The 27,562-nt window shown below is 41.6% G+C and overlaps 1 protein-coding gene across 2 annotated transcripts in view; it reads left to right on the top strand.

Annotated features, from left to right (window-relative positions):
• The window catches only part of LOC138745375 (transient receptor potential cation channel subfamily M member 1-like), a 107,338-nt gene that overhangs the window by 39,161 nt on the left and 40,615 nt on the right, over positions 1 to 27,562 (top strand). For both annotated transcript variants that reach the window (XR_011346227.1, XM_069902350.1), the window contains 6 exons: positions 1,616 to 1,911; positions 11,176 to 11,404; positions 13,140 to 13,256; positions 13,551 to 13,682; positions 13,768 to 13,896; positions 16,928 to 17,179. Coding sequence is in view for 1 of the 2 variants with exons in the window: in XM_069902350.1 (XP_069758451.1) it covers positions 1,616 to 1,911; positions 11,176 to 11,404; positions 13,140 to 13,256; positions 13,551 to 13,682; positions 13,768 to 13,896; positions 16,928 to 17,179 (1,155 nt within the window). In the remaining variant the exon portion in view is untranslated. The remainder of the gene's footprint in view (positions 1 to 1,615; positions 1,912 to 11,175; positions 11,405 to 13,139; positions 13,257 to 13,550; positions 13,683 to 13,767; positions 13,897 to 16,927; positions 17,180 to 27,562) is intronic.

The raw sequence follows: 27,562 nt of genomic DNA on the forward strand, positions 1-27,562 counted from the left end.
GGACAGGCAGACACAGTTACAGCGGTTGCAGGGGAAAATTGGTTGGTTGGGGTTGGGTGTTGGGTTTTTCCTCCTTTGTCTTTTGTCAGTGAGGTGGGCTCTGCGGTCTTCTTCAAAGGAGGTTGCTGCCCGCCGAACTGTGAGGCGCCAAGATGCACGGTTTGAGGCGATATCAGCCCACTGGCGGTGGTCAATGTGGCAGGCACCAAGAGATTTCTTTAGGCAGTCCTTGTACCTCTTCTTTGGTGCACCTCTGTCACGGTGGCCAGTGGAGAGCTCGCCATATAACACGATCTTGGGAAGGCGATGGTCCTCCATTCTGGAGATGTGACCCAACCAGCGCAGCTGGATCTTCAGCAGCGTGGACTCGATGCTGTTGGCCTCTGCCATCTCGAGTACTTCGATGTTAGGGATGAAGTCGCTCCAATGAATGTTGAGGATGGAGTGGAGACAACGCTGGTGGAAGCGTTCTAGGAGCCTAGGTGATGCCGGTAGAGGACCCATGATTCGGAGCCGAACAGGAGTGTGGGTATGACAACGGCTCTGTATACGCTTAACTTTATGAGGTTTTTCAGTTGGTTGTTTTTCCAGACTCTTTTGTGTAGTCTTCCAAAGGCGCTATTTGCCTTGGCGAGTCTGTTGTCTATCTCGTTGTCGATCCTTGCAGGCAGAAAAGCAGCAATCAGAAAAATCCCTGGAAATTAAACCTTTTTACTTTGTAATCCTGATACATTTAAGTGGAGGCTTATCAGGAGGAGATAGAAGATCAGGCAGATGGATTTGGACAAGGAAATTGTTAAGAAAGCTTAGCAGTGCATAAAAACTGGCATGGACTTTGAGCAAATGCATTGTATTTTCCATCACATCCTGTGATATTATTGTGAATGTGGTTTATCAATGAGCAGCTTTCCCAAATGTTCACACAGCATCAGTGTTGTTGTTCCCTAATCCCAACCTCCTTCAGGGCTAATCTCCTTTTAGTGAGTTCCCAGTGCCCTCATGGGTATAGACAGTGACTACACAGCACCATCAACTCCTTGGCTCTCCAACAGAAACCTGCAGAACAGCTCAGTGCCCGCAGCCCATCCCAACTGACCAATGCCAGATGTTTATCACCAAGTCAATGAACACAACATTAACCCTCAATCACCTCTGCCCCATGTCTGTGAATGCATCATTAACCCCTTGATCACCTCTGTTCCATGAAGACAGTCCATTAACTTTCTGATTATCTCTGATCCAGGCAGTAAACATTACATGAACCCTTTGAACATCCTTTAATTCATTTGATCTGTGCTGCCTTAAAAAAAATATACCATTAACCTTTCAATGCCCATCTCTTGTAACTGCTCTTGAATATTGAATACTAATTAGGAATCCCCATCCATTTTGATCTGTATCTTTGATCAGCAAGAAATTTTTTAAAGAAAAAAATTGATCGGGAAACTCATTTTCAATCAAAAGCAGCGACACAGCTACTGCCTCATATCCTGTGTCTCTGAAGTTCCTCACACATGTCCCTGATGTATTTTTTTAATTGTGTTTGGGTATTTGGTAATGGTCCAGTGAGACTGGAATATTCTCTACCTGTGCTCACTCTGTTCTTCTGGCCTAGGATGATGAACCACCCTCAAAATCTAAACGAAAAAAGAAAAAGAAGAAGAAAGAGGAGGAGATTGACATTGATGAGGAGAACCCTGATATAGGCCGATTTGCCTTCCCCTACCACGAGCTGCTGGTATGGGCAGTGCTGGTGAAGCGACAGCGCATGGCTCTCTTCTTCTGGCAGCAGGGTGAGGAGGCTCTGGCTAAAGCCCTGGTGGCCTGCAAACTTTACAAAGCCATGTCAAATGAGTGTTCTGGGAGCGAGCTTGTGGATGACATTTCTCAGGATCTTGAAAACAACTCCAGGTTAGTTGCCCTCCTCTGTGCATTTCCCAGGGCTCTCCTTTTTCACCTTCCTTCCTCCTGTCATGCCCAACCACAAGCTACCAGAGTGTGCTAGTCACCTATATCAGTCTGAATCCAAGAACATAAGACATAGAAACTCAGCACGTCTCCCATGCTTGGACTCAGCACAACATACTTAAACTAACTTAAAACCTCTCAATTCCCTTAGTATCTCAAGATTTTTCTCAACTCTATCTAAATGGCCATTCTTTTATTTTGAGACAGTGAGTTTGTGTTCTTGACATTCCATTTCATCTGCGCATCAACCCGGTCAAATCCAGCAACAATATTGAACTTAATTACATAATTTCTGTCATCTCAACTCCATAGTCTTGGCTCAGTCTGCTTAATATTTCCTCACAAAACAATCACCCATCCTAAGAATCAATCTTTGATTCAGAAAGACTCAAGAAATTGCAGATGCTGGAATTCAGAGCAAAAAACAGGAGGAATTTGGTGGCCAAGTGGCATTTAATGCAGGATGGGGGAGTTAGGAATTAAGACGATAGATATAAGAGCAGAAGTAGGCCATTTGGCCTGTCAAATCCACTCTGCCATTTCATCATGAGCTGATCCATTCTCCCACTCAGCCCCACTCCTTGGCCTTCTCCCCATAACCTTTGATACCCTGACTATACAGATAGCTATCAATCTCTGCCTTAAATATATCCAAAGATATCCTCACCAGTCATGGTAGTAATTCCAGAGGTTCACCCCCCCTCTGGCTGAAGAAATTTCTCCGTATCTCTGTTATAAATGGGTACCCTTCAATCCTGAAGTTCTGCCCTCTTGCCCAGGACTCCCCTACCATGGGAAATAACATTTTCACATTACTCTGACACACCTTTCAACATTTGAAATGCTTCGATGAGGTTCCCACTCATTTTTCTGAACTCCAAGGAATACAGTCCCAGAAACATTAAACATTCCTCATAAGTTAATTCCTTCAATCCAAGAATCATCCTTGTGAGTATTCTCTGACCCTTTGACTTTCTTAAATAAGGAGACATACTCCAAATGAAGCCTCAACAGTGCCTTATAAATTCTCAACATCACATCCTGCTCTCATATGCTATTCCTCCAGAAATGAATGCCAACATTGCATTCGCCTTCTTAACCACCAACTCAACCTGGAGTTTAACCTTTGGGGTATCCTGCACGAGGGCTCCCAAGTCCTTTTTCACCTCAGAATTTTGAATTTTCTCCCCATTCAAATAATAGTCTGCTCTCTTATTCCTTCTATCAAAGTGCATGACCATATTCTTTCCAACACTGTATTTCACTTGCCAATTTATGCCCCTTCTGATGTAATTCTCTCTGCACGCTCTCCATTTTCTCATCACTACCTGCTCCTCCACTTTTGTTTCATCTACAAACTTAGCAACAAAGCCATTTATTTCTCAATCCAAATCATAAAATCAAATAGGCAGGAATAGGCCATTCAGCCTATCGAGTCTTCCTCACTATTTAATCATCAGCTGATCCAGTTTCCCACTTAGCCCCACTGCCTGGCCTTCTCTCCATAACCTTTGATGCCCTGGTAATCAAGAACCTATCAATCTCTGCCTTAAATACACCCATTGACTTGGCCTCTGCAATTGTCTGTGGGAACAAATTCTACAGATTCACCTGCCACTGGCCAATTAAATTCCTGGGCATCCCTGTTCTAAGCAAATGCTCTTCAATCCTGAAGTTGTGCCCTCCTGGCGTAGACTCTCCCACTGTGGGAAACAACCTTTATTTGCCTACTCTGTCCATGCCTTTCAACCTTCAAAATGTTTCAATGAGATTTCCCCCTCATTCTCCTAAATTCCAAGGAGTACATGCCAAGAGCCACCAAATGTTCCTCATACGATAATCCTCACATGAAAAAATATTCTATTCCTCTTGAAATGAACCAACATGGCATTTGCCTTCTTCACCACCGACTCTGCCTGCAAGTTCACCTTCAGGGTATAGTGCATGAGGGCTCCCAGGTTGCTTTGCATCTAGGTATTTTCAATTTTTTCCCCATTTAGAAAATTGTCTGCCATGTATTTTTTCTACCAAAGTGCATGACCATACACTTTCTAACATTATATTTCATTTGCCTCTTCTCAGCCCATCCTCCTAATCTGTTGAAGTCCTTCTGCTACCTCCCTGTTTCCTCAACACTACCTGTTCCTTCACCTGCCTTTCGATTATGTGCAAACTTGGGCACAAAGACATTCACTTCACAATCCGAATCATTGATTTGCAACATAAAAGAAGCAACCCCAACACTGACCCCCGTGAAACACCATCAGCGATTGGTAGCGCTTTGCTTCCTGCCTATCAGCTCATGCTCCACCCACGCTAGTATGTTTCCTATGATGCCATGGTCTCTTGTTCAGTAGCCTCATGTGCAGCAATCAGAGGCCTTCTCAAAGGCCTTCTGAAAAGATTTAAAACATATCTATACGTGAATATGTCTTGTGTCTAAAAGAATAAAACGAATAATACCTAGTACTAGGGTACATCTTCCGCCAACTGTCAATGAGTTTCATTTCATTCATAAAATTTATCACAGTTTTAACTATCTTGTTTTTAACCATAATTCCACCTGATCTATCCAACCGAAGGTAAAATTGAAATCTCCCCCATAATTATCTTCCCCTTTGATTGACTAATTGCATAAAAATCTTGAATAAATTTGACAATTCATCATTACATATCTTCCCACTTTATCAATAGTTGTATCCAATATTTTAATTGGTAAACTTTTATTTATTAATAGCGCTACCCCTCTGGCTTTAGAGTTAAATGGAAAAGACAGTACCATTCCTACCCAATCCCTCTTTAATTTCGCATGATCTATTTTGATTAAATGAATTTCTTGGAGAAAAGCTACATCCACTTTACCTTTTATCATATAACCTAATAACCTTTATCACTTTATTGGATTCTCAAATCTGTTAATATTAATACTAATAAAGTTCAATTTTCCTGCCATTAAACACCAATATTAAACCATATGTCCATCCAGCATCCCCCACCGCTCACCCTTTGATACTACTTATATAACGTACTACGTTCTTAAGTAATCCAGGCTTTGAACAAAAAAAAAAGATAGTAAAAGGAAGTAAGAAGAAGAAAGTAAAGAAAAATCCCAGAGGCGTGCGATGTTACAACGTCTCGAATTCCCGTATCTATACGGGAGGCAAATAACATTCATGCCCATGATTCCGCAGTGGTCAGCTTCATACTCCACACTAACTGATTCGATATGCCATACTATCCCTCACTATAGACTTTCCCACAAGTCTAATAATCCATAGACTTTATCAAAATATAGTAGATCATATACATTGTAGGTTAAACCTTCCTCCCCATTTAAACTCACTTGAAACACAATGTAATTTCAGTTATAATAAAATCCTTTCATTTATATAATTAGTCCAAGTACCGGCAGCCACCTGTTGTTCTTTGTCAGGCAATGAATCAGCACATATCTTTGCTTCATTAAGATTTGTAAAAAATCTATTTCTCCCACAAATACTTTCAACACAGCAGGGTATCTCAAAACAAAGACATCGCCTTTTTTCCATAGCATATTTTTCACTGGATTAAACTCTTCTCTCTTTTTTAACAAATCAAAACTTGTGAATGGATAAAAGAAAATCTTATTTTCATTATAAATCAAAGGTGATCATCTTTCTTTTAGCTGGATTTGCTGCCAACTCCAATATCTTCTCTCTTACTTCGTATTGAAGAAATCTGACAAGTATTGGACAGGACCTTTGGTCAGGCTGAGGTTTAGGTCTCAGTGCCCGAAGGGCTCGTCAATCTCCAAATCTCCTTGGAATTCAGCCTGACTGACCCAAAGATTCCAGTATCCGTTGTTGCAGAAATTTTTTCATATTTTGACCAATAATCTTGATATTATTCTGTCTACTAAGATTTTTCAGAATGTCCATTTTTTCCATTAACTGATCATTCTTAGCAGCAGCTTCTGCTTGCACCTTTTTCATTTGGTCTTTAATATTCTGAATCTCAAATTAATTTGCTTTAATGTTGTATCAGCCTGTTGCATTAATCTTTCAATCTTGTCACCATTCTTCCTTTCTTCATCAGTTAACACCACGATAGATTGACGAAAAGAGTCTAAAAATTGATTCATTTCCTCAGAAGATAAAGAAACCTGCACCTTTCTCTGATTTATTCTTGATAGTAGCTTAACCATATAACCATTGACGGAGCGGAAACAGGCCATGTTGGCCTTTCGAGTCCGCACCGGTTCACTGATTTTGTGCGCCCTCTTCAGGCATTGGTCCCGGTTTGTACTTGTTCTTAGTCTTTTCTTTGCTTTTCTAGGTCCTCTTCTTGATCTCTGGAGCTCTGGGTGTCTTGTACCTTTTTTAAAAGTTCCTCTTTTTTTATGTTCCCTGTGCATGTGTGAGGAGTTGCGCATGCGCAGAGTCGCCTTTTTACTCGATGTCAGTGGCTTTTGTTGGAGGAGACCTTGGACAGCAGTGTCCAAGGTCTCCCTGGCTTTTGGCCTCTCTCCCTTAGATATTACCTTGCGGACATCTCCAGTATCCTTTCTCAAGGTTGGCCTCTCTTCTTTTTCTTGCTCCATTCCTTGTATTACAGTGATAGCTTTATCTTTCTTTGGTGGCAGGTTGATCTCTTCTGTATATCTTTCTTGTACTTTCCATAACTTTTATAGTCTTTTTTGTCACTTTTTCTCAACTTTTTTGAGGAGAGCAGAGATTACCAGTCTAACCCCACGTCGTCACGTGGCACGGCCCCTCTAAGGCCTGATAATCCAAATACATAACATCCACTGCATATCCTTTATCCAGCCTGTTTGTCACTGTCAAAAAATTTCAATAGGTTTGTCAAACAAGATTTTCCTCAAGGAAACCATGCTGGCTTTGGCCTATCTTATCATGTGCCTCCAAGTACACTCTGCAACTTCATCTCTGACAATTGACTCCAACATCTTCCTAACCACTGACATCAGGCTATCCAGCCTATGATTTCATTTCTCCCTCCTTTCTTGAACAGTGGGGTGACATTTGCAATTTTCCAGTCCTCTGGGACCATGCCAGAATCTATTAATTCCTGAAACTTGCCTCCATAATCTCTACCACTATTTCTTTCAGAACCTGAGGGTGCAGTCCATCTCGTCGGAGAGGCATCTACCCTAAAACCATTCAGCTTCCTGAGCACCTTCCATGAAATAGTAACTGCACTCACTTCCCTTCCCTAATACCCTTTGACATCAGGCGCACTGCTAATATCATACACAGTGAAGACTGATGCAAAATACTCATTTAGTTCCTCTGTCATTTCTGTGCCTCCCATTGTTATTTTTCGTGTCATTTTGTAGTTGTCCTATATCTATTCTCACCTCTCTTTTACTTTTTATATACTTGAAGAAGCTTTTTATATCCTCTTTGATCTTATTTGCTAGTCTACTTTCATACCATCTTTTATCTCCTTGAGAGTTTTTCAGTTGCCATAGAACATTACAGCACAGAAATAGGCCTCTTTGGAACTTCTAATCTGTGCCAAACCATTTTTTTTTTGCCTAGTCCCACTGTCCTGCACCAGTACATAGACATCCATACCTCTCCCATCCATGTACCTATCCAAATTATTCTTAAATGTTAAAATTGAGCCTGCATTCACCACTTCATCTGGAAACCTGTTTCACCCCCCCCCCTCCCCACCCCCAACCACTCTCTGCATGAAGACATTCTCCCTCATGTTCCCCCTAAACTTTTCTCCTTTCACTCTAACCCATGTCCTCTGGTTTGCATGTCACCTACCCTAGTGGAAAAAGCCCACCTACATTTACTCTTTCTATTCCCCTCATACTTTTAAATCCTTTATCAAACCTCACCTCATTCTCTACACTCCAGGGAATACAGTTCTAACTTGTTTAACCTTTCCCTGTAACTCAGTTCCTGAAGTCTGGCAACATCCTAGTAAATCTTTTCTCCACTCTTCCTATCTTATTGATATCTTTCCTATAATTAGGTGACCAAAACTGAACACAATGCTGCAAATTTGACCTCACCAATGTCCTATACAAATTTAACATAACATCCCAACTCCTGTACTCAATATTTTGAAGGCAGATATGTCAAAATCTCTCTTTACAACTCTATTCACCTGTGATGCCACTTTCAGGGAATTATGTATCTGTATTCCCAGATCCCTCTGTTCTACCCCACTCCTCGGTGCACGACCATTCACCGTGTATGCCCTTTCTTGATTTGTCCTTTCAAAATGCAACCTCACACTTACTTGCATGAAATTCCATCTGCCATTTTTCAGCCCATTTTTTCAGCTGGTCCAGATCCTACAACAAGGTTTGAAAACCTTCCTCACCGTCTACAACGCCTCCAGTCGTAATGTCATCTGCAAATCTGCTGATCCATTTTACCACCTTATCATCCAATCATTGATATAGATGACAACAACAATGGTCCAGCACTGATCCCTGAGGTCCACCTCTAGCCACAATCCTTCAGTATGAGAAACAATCATCCACCATTACTCTGGCTTCTCCTGTCCAGCTTTTGTCGAATCCAGTTCAGTACTCCACCATGAATTCCTAACGTCTCAGCCTTCCCGACTAACCTCCCATATGGGACCTTGTCAGAGGCCTAAGTTAAGACCATGTAGACAACATCCACAGCCTTTCCTTCATCAACTTTCCTGGTAACCTCCTGAAAAACAATAAGATTGGGTAAACATGACCAACCATGCACAAAACCATGTTGACTATCCCTAATCAGTCCATGACTATCCAAATAATTGAATATCACATCTCTTAGAATGCCTTCCAATAATTTATGTACTACTAGTGTCAGGCTTACCAGCCTATAATTTCCACCATTGCTTTTGGAGAGTTTTTTTAAACAATGGAACGACATGAGCTACCCTCCAATCCTCTGGCACCACACCATGGCTAAGACATTTTAAATATTTCTGCCAGAGCCACTGAAATTTTTACACCAGCGTCTCTCAATGTCCAAGGGAATATCTTGTCAGGCCCTGGGGATTTATCCACTCTTATTTGCTTTAAGACAGCAAGCACTTCCTCCTCTTTAATCTGTATAGGTTCCATTACCTCACTGCTTGTTTTCTTTAATTCCCACAATTCTGTGCCCTTTTCCTGAGTGAATACTGATGAAAAAAGAACAGTTAAGATCACCCCATCTCTTTTGGCTCCATAAAAAGCCGATCACTCTGATCTTCAAGGGGACCAATTTTGTCCTTTACTATCCTTTTGCTCTTAATATATCTGTAGAAACCCTTAGGATTTTCCTTCACATTGTCTGCCAACTTCATGTCTTTTTAGCCTTCCTGATTTCTTTTTCTTCTGAGGTTTTTCTTGCATTTTTTAATACTCCTCAAGAACCTCATTTGCTCCATGTGGCCTATACCTGTTATTCACCTCTCTCTTCTTCTGAACCAAATCCCCAATATCCCTTGAAAACCATGGTTCCCTATGACTTCTAACCATACCTTTGATCCTGACAGGAACATACAAACTCTGTACTCTTCAAATTTCACCTTTTAAGGTCCTCCACTTACCTCGCACATCCTTGTTCAAAAAAATATTTATCACACTCTACGCATTCTAGATCCTTTTTCATTTCCTCAAAAATCTTGCCTTCTGCAAGTTTTTTAAAATTTGTCAATTCTCTATCTTCACACTAATTTTTACTTCCTTGTATGTCCTCTCTTTTGCTTTAATATTGGCTTTGACTTCCCTTATCAGCCATAGTTGTGACATTTTTCCATTTGGATATTTCCTCTTTTCTGGTTTGTATCTATCCTACACCTTCCTCATTTCTCACAGAAACTCCATCCGTTGTTGTTCTACGCTCCTCCCTATTAGTGTCCCCTTCCAATCGACTTTGGCCAGTTCCTCTCTCATACCCTTTACTCCACTGAAATACTGACACATCTGTCTTTTGTCCTTGTTAAATGAAGTAGCCCCAATACTGACCCCGAGCGATCAGCCAATGCTCTACCCATGTGAGGATTGTCGGTGCTTCAAGTTGAGATTCTGCAGCCAACTCTGGATCCTTGATGCAGGAATCTTTGCTGCATTCCCACAATCATGTGCAACTCTCCTTTTGAAGTGAGATCAGATACAGTATTCCCAATATCTTCTCACTGGGATCCAATCTAAGATTTCTCTGGATTCTGCCCAATTCCTCAGAACATGTTAAACTGACTTATTGATGCCACTCTGTTACAGTTGAAAAGACTATCTTGTGTGTTAATGGAACAAAATTATTTGAGCAAAGATACTACAGTAAAACCACTGGTATCCGGCAAAAACATAGAGGAAAATAAAATTTAAAAATTAAATAAATGAGAATAAATTAAAAGGTAAAAATACATACGTTTAAAATTGTAAAAGTAAATGTTCTCTGAAGTAACACATAAACCTTTGGTGAAGATGGGAGCAAATATTCAGCCACCAGAGTCCCTTGGGCATAGCAGCTGTTTAAATAAAGTTGTGTGAAACAGCGATGATGTCGCCCAGGATGAAGAGCTGGTTTATGCCTCTTGCCATTGGGGTGTCTCTCTTAAAGTGTTTCCTTATCCCTGCTTAGTAAGAGTTGCCCCGGTCAAAAGCTTTATCTGTAAATTTGGTGGGGGGGGGGGGGGGGGTGTTAATTCTAAAATGTCATTGTTCGTCTTTCGGGCGGCTCCGTGGAAGGAAAGGAACCACCAGATTCAATGACGATTAAATGTTTTCAAAGAATGTGACTGAAAATAAAGTAAAATGCTTTAAGGTTTATATATTTATGCAAGTGAAGTTTGTTCAGTGTAAGTACTGTCTAGTATTTTTGTCTTTTAAACTGTTTATTCTTAATGCAGGTGTATTAGTTAGACATTGTAAGAGTAAGTCTCAAGCAACTGGAAAATACACGTATCCGGCATCTATCAATCCACATAGATTCCGGTTACCAGGGGTTTTACTATACTCTCGAAGCCCTCTCATCCCTTGAGGCATCATGTGGATTCTCATGCAAGTTCAAGATGAAACATTCCTTCCTCAGTTCCGAGTTTTCTGACAAGAGCAACGTTGGAGATTGAAGTTGAGGATGATGACCCATGCTTTGAATTAATTTTAAATATACTGCAAATTTAAAATTGGCTGAGAAGATGCTTCCGACTATTGTTTTCTCATCTCTTGTGCTTCTTGCACTTTCTCCTCTCTCTCTTCAGGGACTTTGGCCAGCTTGCTGTTGATCTCCTGGACCACACATTCAAACATGATGAGCAGGTCGCCATGAAGCTCTTGACCTATGAACTGAAGAATTGGAGTGACTTGACCTGCCTTAAACTGGCAGTGACAGCCAAACACCGTGACTTCATTGCTCACACCTGCAGCCAGATGTTGCTGTCTGACATGTGGATGGGGAGACTTCATGTACGCAAAAATCCTGGCCTGAAGGTACCATGTCCATATTTGCCATTTATGCCAGTTTGGGTTGAGACTTTTAGAGCATAAGACATTGGTATAGAAATAGGCCATTCAGCCCATCAAGTCTACCCCACCATTTAATCATGAGCTGATCCATTTTCTCACTTTGCCCCATTGTCCAGCCTTCTCCCCATAACCTTTGATGCCCTGGCTAATCAAGAACCTATCAATCTCTGCTTTAAATACACCCAATGACCTGGCCTCCCATGGCAACAAATTCCACAGATTCACCACCCTCTTGTGCTCTCTTGTCCTAGACTCTCTCACCAAGGGAAACAACTTTTCTACATCTACTCTGTCCATGCCTTTCAATATTTGAAATGTTTCAATGAGATCCCCCCCCCCCCTCATTTTTCTAAATTCCAAAGAGTATATGCTAAGTGTCGTCAAATTTTTCTCATATGATAACCCTTTCATTCTTGGAATCATCCTTGTGAACCTTCTCTGAATTATCTCTTATGTTGGCACATCCTTTCTTAAATTAGGAGCCCAAAACTGCTCATAATTCTCCAAGTGAGGTCTCACCAGGGCCATGTAAAGCCTCAACATCACATCCCTGCTTTTGTATTCTATTCCTCTTGAAATGAATGGCAGCATTGCATTTGCCTTCTTCACCACCGACTCAACCTGCAAGTTTATCTTCAGGGTATCCTGCACAAGGGCTCCCAGGTTCCTTTGCATCTGGGAATTTTCAATTTTATTCCTATTTCGAAAATAGACTGCCCATTTATTTCTTCTGCCAAAGTGCATGACCTTGTACTTTCTGACATTTCATTCACCAATTCTCTGCCTATTCTTCTAACCTGTCCAAGTCCTTCTGCAGCCTCTCTCTTTCCTCAACACTACCTGTTCCTTCACCTACCTTTGTATTGTCTGCATTATTGCATTTCTGGTTGCCATAAAATAGAAAATTATTCATTGCTCTAGAGAGGATGATAGGAGGTTTAATGAAGAACACAGGCACGAATTGTTGGTTATACATCTTTCCCTCTATGGACATCATAGGACCTGTTGATTACTCCAGCACTTTTTTTTTCAGTTATGAGGAGAGATAAAATAGGTTGATTTTGTTCTCCTTGGAGTGGAAGAGACTGAAAGGGGACTTGATAAAGGTTTGCAAAATTATGAATGGCATTGATAGATAGTAGATGAACATTTCCCCATGGGAAAGTTCACCGACTTCAGATTAGGAGATAAGAGGTAAGAAGCAAGAACAAAGGAAGAGGGTCATTGTACTCAGGAGCACACGGCCTGGAGGGAGATCTTTTTTCTTCTTTTCTTTGGCTTGGCTTCGCAGACGAAGATTTATGGAGGGGTGATGTCCACGTCAGCTGCAGGCTCAGTTTGTGGCTGACAAGTCCGATGCGGGACAGGCAGACACAGTTGCAGCGGTTGCAAGGGAAAATTGGTGGGTTGGGGTTGGGTGTTCGGTTTTTCCTCCTTTGTCTTTTGTCAGTGACGTGGGCTCTGCGGTCTTCTTCCAAGGAGCACACGGCCTGGAGGGAGATTTGTCAAGGTAAGCTTTGAGTTGTCAAGAATGACAGCATCAGTGAGTTACAAGTTTTGTAAGCTCGATCATTGAAAAGCTACATGCCTGTATGTATCATTCAGTCATTGTGTTCTGGTGATTTCACTGCAATTTTAACTTTATGTGTGTTTAAAATTGAATTCAAATTCCCTGGGCTATTTTGTGATTTCCTGTCAGATTATGTTGGCAATAATATTCCCACCCACGATTCTCCTCCTGGATTTTAAAGGTACTGATGATTTGTCGTATGAAGCAACAGGAGATGAGCAGGGGAAGGAGAAAGAGGAGGACAATGTAAGTATCGACAAGGAAGGCGAGTGGGATCAGGAAGGGTGAGGGGAGAAAATGAAGTGGGGGGTTCATTGGGTGGGGCAGGGTGCTGGTGGGTTAGGTGGGTCAGGATGGATTTGCAGAGATGGAGACTGGAGAATCAAGCACTGAAAGATTGATGGTTGACTGGGGAAGTGGAAGGTTCAGTTCAGCAATTCGAGGTGACGCTGGAGAGCGAGTTCACAGCTGGGTTTGTGGTGTTATCCCACTTCGATTCTCATCCCACTCAGGATAAAAAAGATGTTCCTCATGTTTCAGGATGCAAATGCTGAGGCTGTTTCCAGAAAAGGGGATGAAGAAGATGGAGTGGAAAATCACCAAAGTATCCCAATTGGAAGGAAGATTTATGAGTTCTATAACGCACCAATTGTTAAATTTTGGTTCCACACGGTAAGATGCTGCTGGGCACCTCACAGTTGTGCACGTTCCAGGGAGAGTGCCTCATCTTCAGGCTCTCAACTGATTTCTTTTACAGATGACATATCTCACCTACCTGCTGCTCTACAATTACGTTATTCTGGTGAAGATGGAGCGCTTACCCTCAATTCCAGAGTGGATTCTCATCTCACATATCCTAATGCTAGCCATTGAGAAAATTCGAGAGGTAAGGAGACTCAAATTCATAGATGAGTTCTACAATGTGGAGACAGGCCCTTCAGCCCATGATGACCAGTTGTGTACTTGCATTTGATTAATATCTATCCATGTACAGCAAAATCCTTGGTATCTGGATACCAAGCAGCCCCAACTAAGCAGCAAAAAAAATTGAGTAAATAAATACATTTTAAAATCAAAAAGAATAAAAATAAATAAATAAAAGTTTAGATTGTAATAGTAAATGTTCTCTGAAGCAACACACAATCTCTGGTGAAGATGGGAGCAAATATTCAGTAAATGGAGTGCCCTGGTCATGCCCTGCCTGCAGCGGTTATTTGAACAAAATTTCAATAAAGCTATGTTTGAATAAAATGGCAGTGCTGCTGGGGCAACTCTCCCAAAGTGTCTCCCTATTCCTGCTGAGTAAGAGCCTTTATCTTTATTAATATTAAGTATATTAGTAAGGCTTTATCTGTAAACTGAGGGGAAGGGGTTTTTTTAATTATGACGGTGGCACGGTTAGTGTCGCAGTTAGCGCAATGCTGTTACAGCCCAGTGAGTAGGGTTCACATTTAAATTATGTAAATTACAAGAATTAGCTGATTAAAGTGAACTTTCCATTATTAAGGACTAGACGACTGATTTTCTTTTACATTTTGCACTGTCTATTGTATTTTAACCTTTATTCTTAATGCAGCTGGATTCGACTGAGTGCTGCTAAATGGAATCAGTAGAAATGGGTCCTTTAGATCTTAGAAAATTTCCATTTTCGACCATGTTTTATGACATGGATTAAATTACTGTAATCATGCCTTACGGCTTCAATTCTCACTAACTTTCTACAGTCACAACCTTGCAATCTCCAACTGGGAACCCGTCAAGGATGTCCTCGAAGTCTATTACTTTTTGATTTGGCCATAGAGCCTTTGACAATTGCATTTTGAGTATATGAGTCATTTTCAGGTTTTTGCAGGAAGGGAATTGAACATTAAGTTTCTCTTTATGTGGATGATCTCCTGCTTTTTTATATTAAGCCCTGACACCTCCTTACCTTCCTGCTGTCACTACTTTCCCAATTTAGTCAGTTTTCAGGATATAAGATTAAACCTGCAAAAAAGTGAACTTTTCCCTTTGAATCCACCTGCTTTAGTGATTGTGGAAAATAAATGGACTTCTCTTGGTAACAACAGTTACAAAGAATCATTAAAGTATCTTTTTAAAGAAAATTTCCTTACACTTTAAAGCACCTGAAACAGTTCTTAACACAATGATTGCCCTTTCTATATCTCTGGTTGGTGGTATTGATTCAATCAAAAATGAATATCTTATCTAAATTTTTATGTCTTTTTCAATCTATACCAATTTTTATTCCCAAATCATTTTTTTGATTTACTTGTACCTTTGTCTAAACAAAGTTTGTCTTCAGAAATCTAAAAGGAACGAAGGCATGGCGCTACCTAATTTCAGATTTTATTATTGAGTATATCAATATACTTAACCTTATGTTTTGGTTACATTTTCATAACCAAGTGGATCGTCGAGTATGGGTAGCAATGGAGCTGAATTCTGCTAAAATCTTTCTATTTCAACACTTCACTTCTTTTCTCTTCAAATAAATCAATTGATAGTCCTGTTGTCAGGGAAACTGAGATTGTGGGTGCAGTTCAGAAAACATTTTGGAATTCATGGTTTTTATCTTTCATGTCCTATTTTATTCAATCATCTTTTTCAACCTTCTTTGCATGATTTTGATTTTTATGAATAGCACAGATTATCTATTGAACATTTCAAAGATATCTATTGATAACAGTTTAGCGTCATTTGAACAGCTTTCTGAAAAGTTCAATTTAACAAATACTAATTTTTTTCAGTTATTTGAAAATCAGGCATTTTCTTCAGGTTCAGATACTTGATTTCCTTGGGGCACTTGACACAAACATTGTTGATGTAATTTTTAGTTTACAACTTTCTCACAGAGGTTTAATATCCATTAGTTATGATAAATTAATGGGTTTGAGACACATTCCTCTAGTTACAATTAAAAATGCCTAGGAACAGGATTTAGGCCTTACATTATCAGACAAGGTTTGGGATTAAATTTTTAAGATGGTTAATATTATATCCTTCTGTGCCCATCACTATTTGTTACAGTTTAAAGATGTACATAGGGCTCATATGTCTAAAGTTAAATGATCTCATATCTATTTAGATGTAAATTTTCTTGAGATAAATGTAAGAGAGAAGAGGCTTCTTTAATTCATGCGTTCTGGATGTGTCCCAGCCTTGAAAAATACTGAAGGGATGTGTTTCAGACTTTATCCTTTATCCTTTAACCTTAATGTAGATCTGGAGACCAATCCTTTGGTTACTCATTTTTTGTAGAACTGGAGAGGATGAAGTTCTTTTAATTCCAGTCAAATGTCGTATTCTGTCTTTTGCTTCTCTTTTGGCCAGACATGCGATATTGCTCAGATGGAAGGATGCTGCCCCGCCTACTTATACTCAATGGTTGAGGGACATTATGTCCTACTGAAATTTATAAAAGACCTGACACAGGGACGAGATTGCCAGGTGCATGCCACTGGCCAGGTAAAAGGTTCCTGGCCATTGGCTGAGAATAACAGTTCCCCTATCAGACTTCACCGTTGACTCACTCCATGAATCAGAAGCCATGGGTAAAGGTGGCTAACGAGTTGCTGGTCTCTCTCCTGAAGCTGTGTGTACATCCTGAATTAATGGGCCTTTCCTCCAGATGGAGTTGTCACACAAATACTGCACAAGTGAACTGAAACGTCAATGTGGTGATAACTTGTTTGGCACTGTAGTAAAAGTCCTAAAATTCAGACTGCTCAGTGATTCTCGGGTGGTCCAGATTTCTGGCATCCAGATTTGTGGTCTTTTACTGTAATGTCAAGAATATGTGCAGGAGCAGGCCATGTGGCCCTTTGTGCTTGCTAAATAATTCAATATGATCATGTTCCTCTATCCCTTTTAATCCCTCCAATTCATTCTTGCTAATATATTCATCTTTAAATTAGATCCTCATGTCCGAACCGAGTAAGCTGAGGCAGAAGGTCAAGATCTGGATGCAGGAATACTGGAACATCACTGACATGGTGGCAATTGCCATCTTTAGCTGCGGTGTGTTGCTGCGGCTCCAGAATGAACCCTACATGAGCTACGGACGCGTCATCTACTGCGTGGATATTATCATCTGGTATATCCGTGTGCTCGACATCTTCGGTGTCAACAAATACCTGGGACCTTACGTCATGATGATTGGCAAAATGGTGAGTCAGCTTGCGTGCTGGGGTCTGGAGCTTGGTTTTGGTGTTTGTTGCTGCTCTACGTTCCAGGGAAGTTGAGATTGAACAAAGGGCTGAGATTTACAATAGAGTAGGGTGAGAGAATAAAATATTCTGGCCCACACCTGAAATGCATTCTCCCAGTGGCATCTTCAAGGAAGCTTGCTTTGGATGCCAAAGAAGAAGAAAGATTCTTAGAGGTGTAAGGGGCAACTGAGGCTGACAAGGGAAGTCAAGGACAATATAAAAATGAAAGAGAAGTATAACAGAGCAAAGATGAGCGGGAAGCCTGAGTATTGGGAAACTTTTAAAGAGCAACAGAAGATAACTAAAAAGGCAAAGCGGGGAGAAAAGATGAGGTATGACGAGAAGGTAGCCAAGAATATAAAGGAGGATAGTAAAAGCTTATTAAGGTATGTGAAGAGGAAAAAAATTAGTTAAGATCAAAGTTGGGTCCTTAAAGACAAAAGCAAGTGAAGCAGTGGCAGAGGAGAGGAACAGAGTAGGTAAAGAGTCAAGGCGGGAGTAGTGGTGGGGAGTTCAGGCCTGGTGAGGTCTGGGTGAAGCATCAATAGTGGCGGCATGGAGTCAGAATTGACAAGGCCCAGTTGGAGCAACGGAGAAGGGAGTATCAATTAATTATAAATTATAAACATAATTAAATATATTAAGATAAATAATTCATAAAGTAATAAAAGAACATTGGTGTGCGGATATATATATATATATATTACAACAACTTGATCTTGTATAACAAGTTACAGTGATCTAAGATCTTTGATTGCCTTCAGAGAGTCGGGGAGGAATTTTCCAAGTTTTTCCTAAATTTATTAAAGGTTTTTCTTGGTTTTTCGCCTCCCCAGGAGATGCTCTACCAATATAAGTTGGTGGAAGTATAGTGTTATAAATAAATAATAATAACTAAATAACAGGAAAAGTTTTGGAGAATTTTAAAAAATTTTAAAGTTAGTCTAATGTTTTAAGGAGTGAAAGAAGGTGAATGTGACGGAGTATATAGAAATGTTTTGGGAGATAAATTGGGAAAGGTTTGTTCGAGTAGGTCACATGCAAACACTTTAAAACATCTTATTTGAAATACTGGAAACATAGTGACTTCTCACGCCTTTTTGCAAGAGCTTTGAAGAGTGCTCAAGAGACATCACTATTGGATTCTTGTTTACCCAAAAGCAACAGATGAAAGAAAATGCTAGCTCCGCTATTGTCTGCAGGAGACTTGCTGTTGTTTGCATGTGGTTTTGTAAGCAGAGAGAGTCAAACAGGCTTTCTCTCAGTCTCAGTGAGAGAGAGAAGCAGAGACCACTTGACAGTGTTACAACCAGCAAGACGTTGCTGGGATTGGAACAGGACAAGCTGGCAAGCTTTTGGAAGATGGGCTGGTCGAAGCCCTCATGGTGCATGCAAGAGGAGAGGACTGACTGTCTAATGTTTTACTTGGAATAAGAGAAACAAAAAGGAACTGTGTGGTGACCTAAAAGAAAGAGGTTATCATCTGGAGAACCCTGATGGGGCAATTTTCGTCAGCAGGGCACTGAGCACCAAAGTCTGGTGAACTTTATACATGTTAAATTCTGTGTACAGTTTAAGAATTGCCTGCAACCAGTGAAATTGGAGGAATGAAAAGTGAGTATAGGGAGAGATTGGACAGATTAGGTCTTTATTCTTTGGAGCGTAGAAGGTTGAGAGGGGATTTGATAGAAGTATTTAAGATTATGAAAGGGATAGACAGAGTGGATGTGGATAGACTATTTCCGTTAAGAGGAGGAAAGATTAAAACAAGAGGACATGAGTTAAGAATTAAGGGGCAGAGGTTTAGAGGTAACATGAGGGGGAACTTCTTGACTCAGAGAGTGGTAGCCGTGTGGAATGAGCTTCCGGGAGAAATAGTGGCGGCGGAGTCAATTGTATTATTTAAGAAAAGGTTGGACAGGTATATGGATGAGAAGAAGATGGAGGGTTATGGGCATTGTGCAGGGAGGTGGGACTAGAAAGGGGTGTTTGGTTCGGTGCGGATTAGAAGGGCCTAATGGCCTGTTTCCGTGCTGTAATTGTTATGTTATGTTAAAGATTGGACTGTGAACCAAAGAGGTATTTAAAATTATGAAGGGAATAGATAGAGTAGATGTGAACAGACTCTTTTCCCTGGGGGTAGGGGAGATTGGAACAAGGGATCATAAGTTGAGGGTTAGGGGGCAAAACTTTAGGAATAATAACTTAAGGAATAATGCTTCTTCACTCAGAGAGGGGAGGCTGAGTGGAATGATCTTCTAGAAGAGGTTGTTGCAGCAGGGTCATTTCTGTCATTTAAGAGGAGGTTAGATGAGTACATGGATGTGAGGGGGTTGAAGGGTTATGGGCAAGGGAGTGGGTAGGTGGAACTAGTGGAGTTTCACGTAAATCGGGGCAGACTAGAAGAGCCGATATGGCTTGTTTCCGTACTGTAAATTGTTATATGGTTATAACTTTTCTGAACTTACACACACATTGCATACATGTGCGCTTAGAATTAGAAGGGGATTAAATTAGTTAGAGTAAGTTAATAGATAAGTTAAAGTTTGATTCTGTTTTCATATTTAAAGATAATTAAAAGCAACTTTTGTTGAAGTAACCATTGGTCTTGGTGAATATCTACTGCTGCTGGGTTTATGGGTCCTCTGGGCTCATCACATTAATGAGAGTTAGAGTAAAAGAAGGTGATTGGTGAATAAGAGCTGGATTTAAAAAAGGGAGAGGGAGGGATTTAAAAAGATTTAAGGTGGGAAGTTGATTGAGTTGGGAAGAAAAGATTATTTACAGAATGGAACTGTGAAAAAGGTGAGATCGAGTATAAGAGTTAGAGTTAGTGGAAGAAGTTAAAAAAGAAAAGAAATAGGCTTAGAGTGTTTTGCGGAGCTACCAAAGTAGTTGAGAGTTAGAAAAACGAGAGTGAAAGAATAGATGTGGGTAGAAGGATGAAATTGAAGACAGAGAAGTTGTATGGCACTATTAGTCATCAGCGGAGAGCAAGAGAAGGAGATCTTCTTAAATGTTAGGATCATTGTGAGAAAAGTAGATGAGCTTAGAGGATGGATAGATTCTTGGAATTAAGATGTTTGCAGCCATTAGTAAAACATGGCTGCACAAGGGGTGTGATTGGCAACTAAACATACCGGGATTTGGTTGCTTCAGGTGTGATGGAATAGGGGAAAAAAGAAGGGGAGGTGTTGCATTGCTTGTTAGAGAAGGTATTACAGTGGTGCTTTTGAAGGACAGACTAGAGGGATCATCTAGAGAAGCACTATGGGTGGAATTGAGGAGAGGGAAAGAAATGGTCACCCTTATAGACCACCTAATGTGGAGAACAAATTTGTGAGAAAATAAGCAGATATTTGGAGTAAGCACTGGGTTGTGATTGTGGGAGACTTTAACTTTCCACACATTGACTGGGACACCCCTAGTGTAAATGAGGAGGATGGTTTGGAGTTTGTTCAGTGTGTGCAGGGTAGTTTTCTACATCAATATATAGAGGTACCAACTAGAGAAGGGGCAATATTGGATCTGCTATTAGGAAATGAGATAGGTCAGGTGACGGAGATGTGTGTTGGGGAGCACTTTGGGTCCAGTGACCACAATGCTTTTGGTTTCAGAATAATTCTGGAGAAAGGTAGGTCTGGACCCGGGGTTGAGATTTTTGTTTGAGGAAAGGCCAAATTTGAGGAGATGAGAAAGGATTTAGAAGATGTGGACTGGGAGAAATTGTTTTATGGGAAAGATGTAGAAGGAAAATGGAGGGCATTCAAAGGTGAAATTTTAAGGGTACAGAAACGGTATGTTCCTGTTAGAATGACAGGAAAGGTTAAAAGTTTTAGGGAGCCTTGGTTTTCAAGGGAAATTGGATATATGGTTCAGAAAAAGAGAGAGGTATACAAAAAGTATAGACAGCATGAAGTAAATTAGGTGTTAGAGGAATATAAAGAATGTAAAAATAATCTTAAGAAGGAAATGAGAAAGGCTAAATAGAGATACGAGGTTGCTCTGTCAAGTAATGTGAAAATAAATCCAAAGGGTTTCTACAGATACTAGGAGCAAAAGGATAGTGTGCGATGTGTGGAGCCAAAGGAGATGGGGGAAATCTTGAACAGTTTTTTTTTCTTCAGTATTTACTAAGGAGGCAGATATTGTTCTGTGTAAAGTAAGGGAAATAGGAAGGGAAGTTATGGAAATGATTAAAGAAGAAGTAGTACTGGCGGGATATTACCTAGGACCTTGAGGGAGCTTAGTGTTGAAATAGTAGGGGGTTTGATGGAGATATTTAAAATGTCATTCGTAATGGGAATGGTGCCAGAGGATTGGAGGGTTGCTCATGTAGTTCCTTCCATTGTTTAAAAAAGTTGCTCGGAGTAAATCTAGTAAATATAGGCCTGTAAGTTTGACATCAATGGTGGGTAAGTTAATGGAAAGTATTCTAAGAAATGGTATATATAAATATTTGGATAGGCAGATTTGATTAGGAACAGTCAACATGGATTTGTGAGGAGAAAATCATGTTTGACAAACATCGAATTTTTTGAGGAGGTTACTAGAAAGGTTGATGAGGGTAAGGCAGTGGATGTTGTATATATGGACTTTAGTAAGGCTTTGATAAGGTTCTTCAGGGAAAGTTAGTTATGAAGGTTCAATCATTAGATATTAACACTGAAGTAGTAAAATGGATTCAACAATGGTTGAAAGGCAGATGCCAGAGAGTAGTGGTAGATAACTGTTTGTCAGATTGAAAGCTGGTGACTAGTGGTGTGCCTCAGGGATCAGTATTGAGTCCATTACTATTTGTCATATACATTAATGATCTGGATCATTAGTGGTAAACATGAGGGGGGACTTCTTTACTCAGAGAGTGGTGGGTGTGTGGAATGAGCTTCCAGATGAAGTGGCGGTGACAGACTCGATATTAGCATTTAAGGAGAACTTGGATTATGTATATGGAAGGGAAAGGAATGGAGGATAACGTGTTGAGTGTAGGTCAGTGGGGTTAGGTGGGAGAAAGATTTTGGCATGGAGTAGAAGGATCAAATTGGCTTGTTTCTATGCTGTAATTGTTATATGGGTGGGGAACAAGGAAATGGTAGATGAGTTGAACAGGTACTTTCGATCTGTCTTCACTTAGGAAGACACAATCTCCCAGATGTAATAGTGGACAGAAGACCTAGGGCAGGGGTGTCAAACTCAAATTCATGGAGGGCCAAAATTAAAAACTTGGACTAAGTCGAGGGCCGAACTAAATATTTATTGAAAATTTTCAACAACATCTGCATGTTTTCTCTTCTTTCAACATATGTAATGTTAAACTTTAGGATATAACTTTAGGAGGATAATGTTACAGGCAGGTCAGGAGTAGGTAGCTCAAGTTCACCCTTTGCTTGACCTGAGGGAAACATATTTGGTCCCTGTGGAAATGTAGTCAGCATTCACAGGCTATGTCCATTTTGGCCTGCATCTGGACTCAGCATTTCCTGCTCACTCCTCAGGCTCTAGGCCTCTATTCACCCTCGACCCACCATCCCTCTACTTGACCAGTCCTTTACCCAACCTCTTCTCACCCCTCACTCCACTTGCTCTGCCTCCACCCACCCCATCCTATACATGCCCCTCTACTGTTCCTCCCTCTACCCATCTCTCACCCTCTAATCACCCCTCCCCTACTCGCCCTGCCCCTCCCCTTTTACCCCTTCCCTATCCACCCTTCCTTCTACTCATCCCTCCCTCTAACTGTCCCTCGCACCACCATAACTTCCCCTGCCCATTACTCCTCACCTACACCCTCTGCCCACCCCTGCTTACCCACCCACTCAGACACAGCGCGCTGCCGATCAGCCTTTGCGGACAGCCACCATCTCTCTCTTCACGTGCAGGGCCGAACCAGCCGTCCCTGGGGTCCGCGCGGGTGCAAGCGCTGAAGGCTGTGGCGACTGGGAGAAGTGCGCTCGCGCTGTGGAAGGGCCGTCCGGTGCCAGTCGCGGGGTCTTGCGCTGCCCGGGGGCCGTGCGCAGCCTGCCATGTCCGTCGCGCCGACAGGAAATCACAGGCGCTCGCCCATCCGCTGCACCGCTCGACAGGTGGGAGTAGTGACTGGTTGTGCGGGGAGCCTTCCAACCGGCTTGCCGGCTGATGACATCGACAGACTTCTCGTGTTACAATTTCTCGTGTTACAATGGGGAAGGATGTGCAATGAAGGGGGAGGATGGTGGGGGTGACATGACCAAAAAACAGCATCGGCTCTCGCTGCAGGGCGGGCCACCTCTAATACATTTTTTAAATGATCTTGCGGGCCAAATATAATTATATTGCGGGCCAAATTTGGCCCGCGGGCCAGAGTTTGACATGTGTGATCTAGGGTAACAGAGGAACTGAAAGAAATTCACATTAGGTAGAAAATGGTGCTGGGTAGACTGATGGGACTGAAGGCTGATAGATCCCCAGGTAATCATTTTAGTGTTCTCCAGATTCAGTATCAGTTCCTGCGGATTGGAGGGTAGCTAATGTTATCCCACTTTTTAAGAAAGGAGGGAAAAAGAAAACAAGGAATTATCGACCCGTTAGCCTGACATCAGTGGTGGGGAAGATGCTAGAGTCAATTATAAAAGATGACATAGAAGCACATTTGGATAGCAATAACAGGATTGATCCGAGTCAGCATGGATTTACGAAGGGGAAATCATGCTTGACTAATCTGTAATTTTTTTGAGGATGCACCTATGAAAATGAACAAGGGAGAGCCAGTGGATGTAGTGTATCTGGACTTTCAGAAATCCTTTGATAAGGTCACACATAGGAGATTGGTGAGCAAAATTAGAGCACGTGGTATTAGGGTTAGGGTACTGACAGAGATAGAAAGTTGGTTGGCAGACAGGAAACAAAGAGTAAGGATTAACGGGTCCCTTTCAGAATGACAGGCAGTGTCTATTGGGGTACCCCAAGGCTCGGTGCTGGGACCACAGATATTTACAATATACATTAATGATTTAAATGAAGGGATTAAAAGAAACATCAGCAAATTTGCAAATGACACAAAGCTGGGTGGCAGTGTGAAATGTGAGGAGGATGTTATGAGAATGCAAGGTGACTTGGACAAGTTGGGTGAGTGGGCAAATACATGGCAGATGCAGTTTAATGTGGATAAATGTGAGGTTACCCACTTTGGTGGCAAGAACAGGAAGGGAGATTACTATCTGAATGGTGTCAAGTGAGGAAAAGGGGAAGTACAATGAGATCTAGGTGTCCTTGTTCATCATTCCCTGAAAGTAAGCAAGAAGGTACAGCAGGCAGTGGAGAAAGCTAATGGCATGTTGGCCTTCGTAACAAGGGGAGTTGAGTCGAGGAGCAAAGAGGCCCTTCTGCAGTTGTACAGGGGCCTGGCGAGACCACACCTGGAGTGTGATGTGCAATTTTGGTCTCCAAGTTTGAGAAAGAACATTCTTGCTATTGAGGGAGTGTAGCGGTAGGTTCATGAGATTAATTCCTAGGATGGCAGGACTGTCATCTGTTGAAAGATGGAGCGACTGGGCTTGTGTACACTGGAGTTTAGAAGGATGAGAGGGGATCTGATTGAAACACAAGATTATTAAGGGATTGGACACTCGAGAGGCAGGGAACCTGTTCCCAATGTTGGGGGGAGTTCAGAACCGCAGGCCACAGTTTAAGAATAGGGGGTGAGTTATTTAGAATGGAATTGAGGAAAAACTTTTTCACGCACAGAGTTGTGGATCTGTGGGATGCTTTGCCTCAGAAAGCAGTGGAGGCTAATTCTCTGGATGCTTTCAAGAAAGAGTTAGATAGAGCTCTTAAAGATAGTGGAGTCAAGGGATACGAGAAGGCAGGAACGGGGTACTGATTGTGGATGATCAACCATGATCACAGTGAATGATGGTGCTGGCTCGAAGGGCCGAATGGCCTACTCCTGCTCCTATTGTCTATTGACACTCTCCTCGGGAGAGTTGCAGAGAAAATTATTGGGGAGGAGGATTGCTCCGTGAGCCATCGTGGAGCACCTGTCTTGAAGTGCCTCCCTCTCTCTTCTGTGTCAAAAGGAAATATTGAAACATTTGTGTGGCTGGGATCCATTCTCCATGGTCAGCTCACCCATCACCCTCTCCTGCATCACTCCTCTGTTTCTAAATTCCTCAGTTCAAGTTGCACATCCTCTTTTTCAAATCCCTTTTGTGGTGTTAGGCTGCTTATTGATTTCTCTTGAGCTGTGTTCACTCTTCAGTTGCCAGTCACTGCAATGCTTCCAGTTCCCTTTATTGCTCTCCATCAGCTGTCAACTTCCCAACTCAACACCTCTGTGTGTGAATTCCCCTTCCTTCAGAATCTCCTGGCTGTATCTTGCTTCTGGCCCATGGTCTTGATCTGTGGGAGTGGCAGAGTAAAAATGGAGTCTGAGCAAGAGTTTAAAACTCCTAAGTAAGAGTTTTTGAGTCATTGATCACGAATACCAGACTGAAATCACAAGTCCTTGGCTTGGACTTGTGGAGGGATGCTGGCAGGTTGGTGTTGGATTGTATCACATAGGGTTTGAGGGAACAGTTTTGGATCATGTGAACAAGCTTTTGGGAGCTGGGCTGTGGATTGCTGTGGGATTATAGGGGGAATAACCAGTTACGTAGTGTTAGAAATAGAAGTACCTTTAAAGAAATTGCTCGAGACAAAAATTGAGAACAAAGAACATTTATTTTACAACAATGCAAAGTTGGGTGCTTCCCCTTACCCTGGGAATACACACATACACTGGGGCTCACCCAACTTTTATACAGTTGATTTCAGTATAGGAATACCCTCCCCCTTACATTCTTCTGCCTCCTGCTGGAGAGGTTTGGCATTAGGCAATCCTTCCTGCCTACGTGCAGTTTCAGTATACTTGGAGGACCAGGGGTATCCTGTCGTGTCCCTTCATGTTATTGTCCTTATTCACACCTTCCTGATTCTCGGGGCTACAGTCTCTTGATATGCAGAGTTGGCTCATCCTGTCTTGGGTTGGCTAATTTAATATGTATAAATCTGTGTAAGGTTAGCTAATTAGATATGTAGGACTTGGTACTTCTGTCCAGGGCTAGGAGACCCTTATCTGATCCAGACTACCTCAACTTCCTACATTCTATTGTACCTTACCATTCCTTTTCTTAGTCTTATGGTGGCTCTTGTCACAAAGAAGATTCTTATGTTAATCATGCTGACTCTGCTGTCCTGCATCCTAATCCCCAAGCTCATCCTGTTTGTACTGGTTACAGCCATTAACTGATGTATGAATTTTAGTTTCCTTCATGTTCATAATTTTAGATCAGTTTTCCCATCTCTCACAATCCTCACTTTTCTTTTAGATCTGTAATACTGATCTTTCACCATGATCAGTGTTACTGATCTTAGGTTACTGGTCTCAGTGTGACTGATCCCCCCCCCTCCCCCCCTTCCTCACTTTTCTTTTAGATCAGTATTACTGATGCTGTAAAGTGTAAGGTGTTGTTTTACCCAGCTGGTCAATAACCGAATTGCAGTCTCTGTGTCGTTGGATAGAGTTAGGGAAACATACTTTCTTTGGGGTATAGTGTTCTGACGAGGGGTTTGATGAATTAAAAACTGCAGCCAAGTCTTTAGGCAGGGGAGCACCATAAAGGTCAGAGTAGCGAGTCCAGCTGCTATAAAGGTTGTGAGTATCAGGCTCCAGTTTTCAGTAAAAAGTCTAGTCCATCCCACATCAGTCCAAGGTTGCCAAGTCTGAACATGGGCATGGGCAGATTCTTGTCAAAGTCCTGAAGCAGTGTCTTTAACCACCCGACTGTTGTAAGCATTGTCCTGTAGAAGTCTCTGAGAAACGCTGCCTTCAACAGCGAACGAATAGTCGAGAGTCAGGCGGTTCCGTTGAATTGTGGCTCGTATCTGCCGTTCCTCTTCAGCCCTGAACCCCAGGGCCACCGATCTCCGAAGGCTGTCTGGAGTCTGATATTGAAATGCCAAGCAGCTTTAGAGCACTGTAGCAGCTCACGTTTGTAACTGGTGCTCCCCTTCACGGGGTGGTGTTTGTCATTTTGAACGTATGAGAGACCCAAAGGATGTTTGAGAAGAGACCAAGCTGGGGAGGATTGTTTCTTGTGATTTAACTGTGTGTTGCAGCTTGTCTGCTAACATTAGCATGGGTATCATTGAACTTGTGAGTTGCAGCCTGTCTGTGTACATTAGCATATGTATTAACTCTCTCTCTCTGCGACATGTACAATCCTGACTACCATTCTGACTGTCTTTGTCCCACCATGTCCTTTGTGCTATCGCTTTAAAACTCCTGTCTTTAATACCTGTGTAGGCTAAGATACAAATTAGATG

Source organism: Narcine bancroftii, chromosome 11 (genome assembly GCF_036971445.1).
Source record: "Narcine bancroftii isolate sNarBan1 chromosome 11, sNarBan1.hap1, whole genome shotgun sequence".
NCBI classification, from domain to species: domain Eukaryota; kingdom Metazoa; phylum Chordata; class Chondrichthyes; order Torpediniformes; family Narcinidae; genus Narcine; species Narcine bancroftii.